Genomic DNA, 7,029 nt, shown 5'->3' on the forward strand with positions numbered 1-7,029 from the left:
CTGTCACTTACCTCACAAATTAAAAAGATAACTCCGCCTGTTGGTAAGAAAACGCGAGGATCGCAACTTTTTCAGATATTGTTGGAAAAACAGTGTCCGATCTGCGGCGAACCAGAGGAAATTGCGCCAATTCTTCGTCGTCTTTCTTAATTACTGGGGCGGAGCTTTCAACGACATTACGTCAAGTACGGGCCCAAACTGCCCACAAAAACTACCGGCTTGTCTAATGGGACTAAAACGCACGTTCAAAAAAATGGCCTGAAAACTGTTAGAAATGCGCTTTCACCATAATGGGATAACTTAAATTCAGGTTTCTAGTCTTGTTATTCTTCGCTGAAATTTTTTAGTGCTTTTTTTGCTTTCTTTACAACAGATGGTACACAAATGGTTTTCTTGTATTCTTGTTTGTCGGGGACATACCTTAGTTTCGGACAAGTGCATTTATTTTTAGCTGCCTTAAAGGGCTACCGACAGATAATCGTGAATAAAACGCTCTATTACTCTGAAGTAGCTGCAAATTGCTGTATTTCTTTTCAACGTTATCAGTGAAGTGCAGTTCAAAACTCGAAAAAAAACGGTGATTGCCTAGAGATATGCGTTATATATAGTTTTCTTAAGGATATTAAACTCATACATGCAACAGATAATAGTGTGTCGTTATTTGTTTGTAAAATGCCACACGCGACCGACAATAGTTTCAAGTGATGGATTGCAATTTTATTGTCTGGGCGTCGGCTGTGGATTGATTGAAGGAAAAAGTCGGCAACTGCATTGTTCATATCTTAAAACCGAAATAAGCAAATTTAAATCTGTTATTGCATGCCTATCTGCTTAGATAAGCACCTTCTCCATGAGAAAGCTATCTTATCAACTTCCGAGAGTCTGGGTTGAAAACTGCAGTGTTGTTCGGCATACAGAGTTATAATTAGTTATATGTCTAAAAACGTGGATGAAAATCAGAATTGCTCACAGCTTATTGTCAGACTCCTTGTCTGCAAATTTTTGCCAAGTAGCGTCACTGATAATTGAGGTTAATTACAGGGGAGGAGTCAAGAGTACATCAAGGAATCCGACACTAATTGTTTCAACAAGCTAAGGCCATACGGTGCAATTGCAAAATAATGACTTAATCATGGAAGTTGAACCCTGACGAATTGTAAGAAAAACTTAAAGCTACACAGCTTTTTTTTCGTTACCAACCCCGCTACTTAAATGCCTGTATCGCCTTCTTCTTAAATCTCTTACCCCGTTTCACGGTCCTTGCCACTAAAATCTCTTATCTTCCATTCCATGCAATGCTACTTACGGACTGAGCGCTTTATTAATGAAACGTGTTTCCTCGTTTTGCCGGCCGTTCTTTAATGCCTGTACCGCCTTCTCCTTAAATCTCTAACCCTGTTTCACGAGCCTAGCCGTTAAAATCGGTCTCTATAATCTTTCATGCCATGCAATGCTACTCATGGACTAAGTACTTCATGCTATATCTCTTTTAGCGTTATCAGTGTTTGTCTTATTTTATTCTTTAAATATAAATCCCCTCAAAAATTTAATTAAAGGAAAAGAAATAAACATTTCTATCTACCCAGTGGTCTCGTTTAAGTCACATTGTTTGCAATCAATCGTAGAATGTTTTTGTTTCTCGCTTCTTTCCTCTGCCGTGTGTATCGTTGTTTGAATCTCAGTTTTTGTTAACTTATGTTGCAGTTACATTACATACAGCTCGGTGTGTCGGACAATTCTCTCAGTGATAATAATGTACTGCGAATTTTGCAGAACCCTGTAGCCAGTGCACTCTACAATCTCCCCACCCCTCCCCCACTACTTTTCTAAGCCAGTCACGTGATGTCAGTCAACATGGCGTTCGAACACGTGCTCGACCTGCATTCGCGCAGAAATCATTTATTTGTACGTGTTAATAATTACACAGCTTGATCATTATAATCTTGTCGTGTATGTTATACATACTTAAAATTTCGTTAGAAGTCTCAAGACTTTATTGTTGAAAAATTGAAAATAACGTTCGAAAGTAGCGTATGTGTTTGTGTGTTTTTTAATCAAATTATTTGCTTTGTGTTGAGTAAAAGAAACCACCATTCATTAATCGGGATTAATTTAAATCGTATAGGTACATAGTTCTATGGAATTTTATTACATTCATATTTAAAGTAATGGACTTGTTGTATTTTCGGTGATTTACGTTGCTCAGAGGTAACTTTCAAAGTTCGATAAAGTTTCATTTCAAAATATGCATAAAGTAGATGCCGATTTTAAAATGAAAATTACAGTCTGAAATAGGTCACTGACTATATGTAAAATGAAGGTAAAGTTATTAAACGAAAGTAACAACTACAAAACAACGTACAATTCAAAATTCTAATAAAGTCATAGGATGAATCTGAGCCGGTTGCCTTGTTTTATATGTCAACCGCCATTTGAAACGGTAATTAAGATTCACTAACCTTTTAGCCTTTTTTGATCTCTTCTTTTCCAAGCCCTTCCTTCCACAAAATACCACTTGCTCCTTTGCCAAATGTCCAGTAGGTTGATAAAACAATAATATTGTTAATCCTAGATTTCAAAAATATAATTTAATTTTAGAAGCTACCTTTCTTGTTCCAACCTTTCCAACCGAAAATTCTGCATGTTCCAGGCGCAACTTCTCGTACCCAGGCTTTCGCAGATAACGGAAATCATAAACAAAATGGCGTCCATGGCGAAGAAAGGTATGGCGTATTTCAAAGCAATGGTGAAGATGTCGACGTTATGTCGAATGTTACTGATACGTCAGCTCGACCGGCCTTGACCTTGATTTTAGTTGGTGATTTTCTTTTGCACGGTACAGTTGCAAAAAGGTTTATGTGATGTCCTCGCCAACACCTTTGGAGAACTCATCAAAAGATCTGATCGAGTTGACTCCAGTTTTTCGTGGGGGAGAGAATGAACAGCGAAAAGTTGCCAGGGTATGAGAATTATCGATGACGGCCGTAAAGGAAACGAAAGCAAGCATCAAAAATAATCTTTGATGCGAACTTGTAACATTTGCACGTCGATCTTAATTTAAGAGTTGCATTTGTTACTATAAGCAAAACGCTATGAATTTTACACGTAAATAAATTAAAGCCTGACACAAAACTTCATTTTAGAAGATTTTGTATTTTACATTTAGCTACAACCATACGAGTGAGATAGTGACTGGTAACATCACTAAGATTACTGGAAGTTTCAACGTAAACTGCAACATACAATTTTACACCTGTGAACACAATTCGCTGTTTTTTCAGGTTTATGATTCAGAGCTAAGCATGTTAGCCCTACCTCCAGATGAACAGCAGCTACTGACAAGAGTATCTCAGTATCTCTTCTGCCGAGGGATCATTCCTGTTGTGGTTAGAAGCCCCACTGAAGCACTCATACATAGCAGACATTCCCGGTTTGCTATCATCATTTTGCCAGACAGTGATCCCGCATTGATCAGAAAAGTCAGGTCAGTAAATCTTGTGCAACAAGAATGTGTTTGCAACCCATTATATGTAACTTCCTGCAGAGATAACTTTCAAAACAAAAACTGTGACTGTGTTAGGGTTGACTTCTTTACCCTTTATGTGAAGGTATTGGTCGTAGTTATATTAATAGGCCTTATTCATGATAGCTGCAATGTTTGTTTCCCTTTAAAATGCAAATTAGGCACGTGATTTCTGAGGGGGCAAGCAAGCTTAAATCAAATCTTATTAAATCTTATTATGTCCGATAACTTTTTTCATGCCATATATACTTTGGTTTCAGTATTGTGGTAAAAATACCTTAGTCTAAGTTTAAAACAATTTTGGCGCTTTCATAAAAGAAAACAGGTTGGTAGTTAGCAAGTGAAGTTATCGAGAAAGTTGTTCAAACTAACCTTAACACTGAAATCATTCTTACGTGACTTGGCTCTTAAATGTGATTTTGGTGCAGATAGTTCACTATTTCAAAGAGCCGATTTTCCAAGACATGGCATCATTTCAATGTTTGCCCCCTGGAAGACAACATGGCTAATTTGCATTATAACATGAAAACCATCATGGTGGCTATCGTGAATATGGCCTATTGAATTGAAAGAAACTTCTGCAAAATTAGCCTGACAGAAGTTGAATGCAAAACCTTATGAAAACCAGTTTGATGCTGTATCTAGTGACAGAGGGTGTGAGTGATATGGGGGGATATGGGGTCTCAACATCCCACTTCCTATCATCTCATCTTTCACCCATAGACTTCTGCCCTGCTTCTTTTTTTTCATGCCCTTTTTGTTCCCTAACTACTGAGTGTATAAAGTTGTCCTGCTGTTATATACAGTGCATTAGTATTAAAAAAGATATTAAATTTCTGAAATATTAATACCTATGAAGTCATCTAATTATTGAGGTAAAAACTCTTGATGAAACAAAGTTTATTTGGATAAAGCAAGAAGTAAACATTTTTTCCAGGTCAGTTGATGGAATGAATTGTGGAACACCTGTGATTGTCATTTCATCTGCTGATATTTTACCAGGTATTTTACAATGAGAAAATCTCAAGTGTCATTAAAGTCTGATTTCTTGTTACAGCAAGTAAATTTAAGAAAAAATCAACTAGAGTATATTGTCTTGACTGATGCAGGGCTGCATATATTTTTTTCTGTAAGAGCATGTGTCCAACCAAGTCACCATTTTGGTCTGACAAAACAAAGCTGTGGTCAAATTAAGTTGAGGTTCATTTGCTTAATTACTGTGCAAACATTTCGTCCTTTATTATGATGCATCCTGACAAGACCTTTTTCTTTATTTCCATGTCTGAAATACACAACCATATAACTGAAAACATTTTGCCCACTATTAGCTTATTTTAGCACCTCAGGTATAAAAAGTACCTTAAAACTTGTAGTTGTTAGGATTTTGCGGGGCCATGGGCAAATGCAGTTGGCCATTCCTGACGACCAACTGTTTTGCAGCTCAGTGTTAATGTAATGTCAAGAATAACTGTATCAGTATTGAAATCAACAGAGAAATTCAACAGAATGAGCTTGGTACTGTCAAGGTTAACATGTTTGTAACTTCTTTTTTGATTGATTTGAGAATCACAAGAGACTTTTACAAATATAATTATTTGCATTGTTGGTGCCATTGCATTAATTAAAAAATAGTTGAGCTAATATTGTTGCCAATACACTTCTCGATCCTCTAGAAAGTTATGTTTCTATTCTACAGCTGAAACACAACAGATTGTTTGGCTTACATGTCATTTCATGCTTGTCTCTCTGAAACAGAAAGTACCTTACACATGTTGGGCACAAATGAGATCCAGGAAGTCATTCACAGAACATCAAATACTGAAAAGCTTGAGAGGGATTTGATAACTGCAATTAGTCATGTCACTGGGCAATCGTGTCATACCAGTAAGTATTATAAAGATCTATCCTTAACAGACAAAATAATTTATTGTACAACAGTCTTTTCTCCCAGGCTCCCGCCCCCTGTCCCCCTCCACTTCTTCAGACACTCGGTTGTGGTCCTGGTCACATAGAAACTGTACATTTTTGACCTCCCATAAACCATCACCTGTCCTAACCTCACGGGTGGTTTGATTGTGTTTTAAAAGTGGGTTGAAATTATGTAAAATTTGAATGCAGGCTAGCTTAAAGAAGTTTAGTTTTGCTCATTTGCCCACACCCGTGGACAAAAGACCCTACAGGTGGCCATGATAGATTTCAAGCTATTCCAGCAAAAACCGACCAGCAAGTCTACCAACATTGGCTTCTAAGACTTTATGTGGGAGGAGTGATGGCCTAATGGTTAGTGCCCTGGACTCTGGATCGATGGTCCGGGTTCAAGCCCTGGCCGGGGTTGTGTTTTGTTCTTGGGCAATACACTTTACTCTAATAGTGCCTCCTTCCACCCAGGTGTTTAAATGGGTGATGGCAAAATAATGCTGGGGGTAACCCTGCAATGGACTAGCATCCCATCCAGGGGGGAGTAGAAATGTTCCTAGCGGCTTAATGCTATCAAAATTGGGTTGAGCTCCGGCAGTATGGGCCCAATGGCTCGAGGCTTACCTTAATTAATGCAAAGGGCGTTATTAATGAGAATGAGATAAGGAGCAGCAGCTTTTACTCAGTCCTTATCAAATGAGAGTTTTGTGTAAGGAATTACAATGACTGGGTAACCATGATGTTTATGCTCTACTGGACTTTTCTCAGCAGACCCAGGTGTGCAGATGCTTCCCTTTCCAGTCCAGACACCTTGGGGCACGGCACCTCATTACACCACAGCCCCCATGCCCCCATTACAGCAACCAGACAGCACTGGCTTGCCACCTACTGAAGCACCAAAACATCCAAGTCCTACCCAAATGCAAGGAATGAACATGATGAATGCTCTGAATAGCTCACAGATTAATGGGCACGCACATGAGGTAGGACTACCGCAGCTTCAAGGAGGGCTAGTGGAGCAAGTGGATGGTGTGAAATTACTTGTACGTGACCCAGTAACCCAAGTTGTCAGTCAAGGCGCAGCAGCTCTGAAGACTTCCCCTCCTATGGGGTTGAATGCGCAAGAAAACCCCGAAGCCGTGCTTCCGGGTATAGAGACACTGCTGACTGCTATTCAGGTGGTGGAAGGTGCTCCTTCTGCAAATAATCAAGCTGCCACCTTCACCAAGTTTACAGCTTTAAACACCCCTGACTCTGCAGAAGCAAGGTGAGTTTTAGTGTATTATGCTGGTGTTCTGTAACGAAAGACCCGACAAGAATTCATAAGAACAGGCGGCTGAACGGCTGCCGTGTGGGCTCAAAAAGTGCTGAAATCGATCCCAGCTTCTTTCATAATAGATTTCAGAATCTTTTAATTTTTTATAACATTCTTCAAAGAAAAGCCAGTGAGCCGCACTTCTGCAAACTACTTGAGTTGTAAAACTTTTTTGTTTCTCCCTGAAAAAGTGTGTTAGTCACACGAAACACGTAGAGAAATAAGAGAGTTTCAAGACTCAAGTAGTTCACAGAAGTGCTGCCAACTGGCTTTA

At 38.9% G+C, this 7,029-nt stretch overlaps 1 protein-coding gene across 2 annotated transcripts; it reads left to right on the forward strand.

Annotated features, from left to right (window-relative positions):
* The first annotated feature begins 2,710 nt into the window (after window positions 1-2,710).
* LOC144641334 (uncharacterized) lies at window positions 2,711-6,809 on the forward strand. Of its 2 annotated transcripts, none has more exons than XM_078500353.1 (5): window positions 2,711-2,960; window positions 3,282-3,484; window positions 4,461-4,525; window positions 5,279-5,407; window positions 6,212-6,809. In XM_078500353.1, exons 1-5 carry the CDS (start codon window positions 2,862-2,864, stop codon window positions 6,709-6,711), a joined length of 996 nt encoding a protein of 331 aa, XP_078356479.1. In that variant the 5' UTR covers window positions 2,711-2,861; the 3' UTR covers window positions 6,712-6,809. The 2 variants fall into 2 exon arrangements, with proteins under 2 accessions (XP_078356479.1, XP_078356478.1); XM_078500352.1 differs by having other exon boundaries at window positions 2,715-2,960; window positions 6,209-6,804.
* The last annotated feature ends 220 nt before the right edge of the window (window positions 6,810-7,029 follow it).

This window comes from Oculina patagonica, unplaced genomic scaffold (genome assembly GCF_052425735.1).
Source record: "Oculina patagonica isolate OP01 unplaced genomic scaffold, crgOcupat unplaced855, whole genome shotgun sequence".
Lineage (NCBI taxonomy): Eukaryota > Metazoa > Cnidaria > Anthozoa > Scleractinia > Oculinidae > Oculina > Oculina patagonica.

Coding starts and splice junctions, on each gene's coding strand:
- LOC144641334 (XM_078500352.1), top strand. CDS start 2,862: ATGTCCTCGCCAACACCTTTGGAGAACTCATCAAAAGATCTGATCGAG. Junction 2,961..3,281: donor AACAGCGAAAAGTTGCCAGG/GTATGAGAATTA, acceptor CTGTTTTTTCAG/GTTTATGATTCAGAGCTAAG. Junction 3,485..4,460: donor GCATTGATCAGAAAAGTCAG/GTCAGTAAATCT, acceptor CATTTTTTCCAG/GTCAGTTGATGGAATGAATT.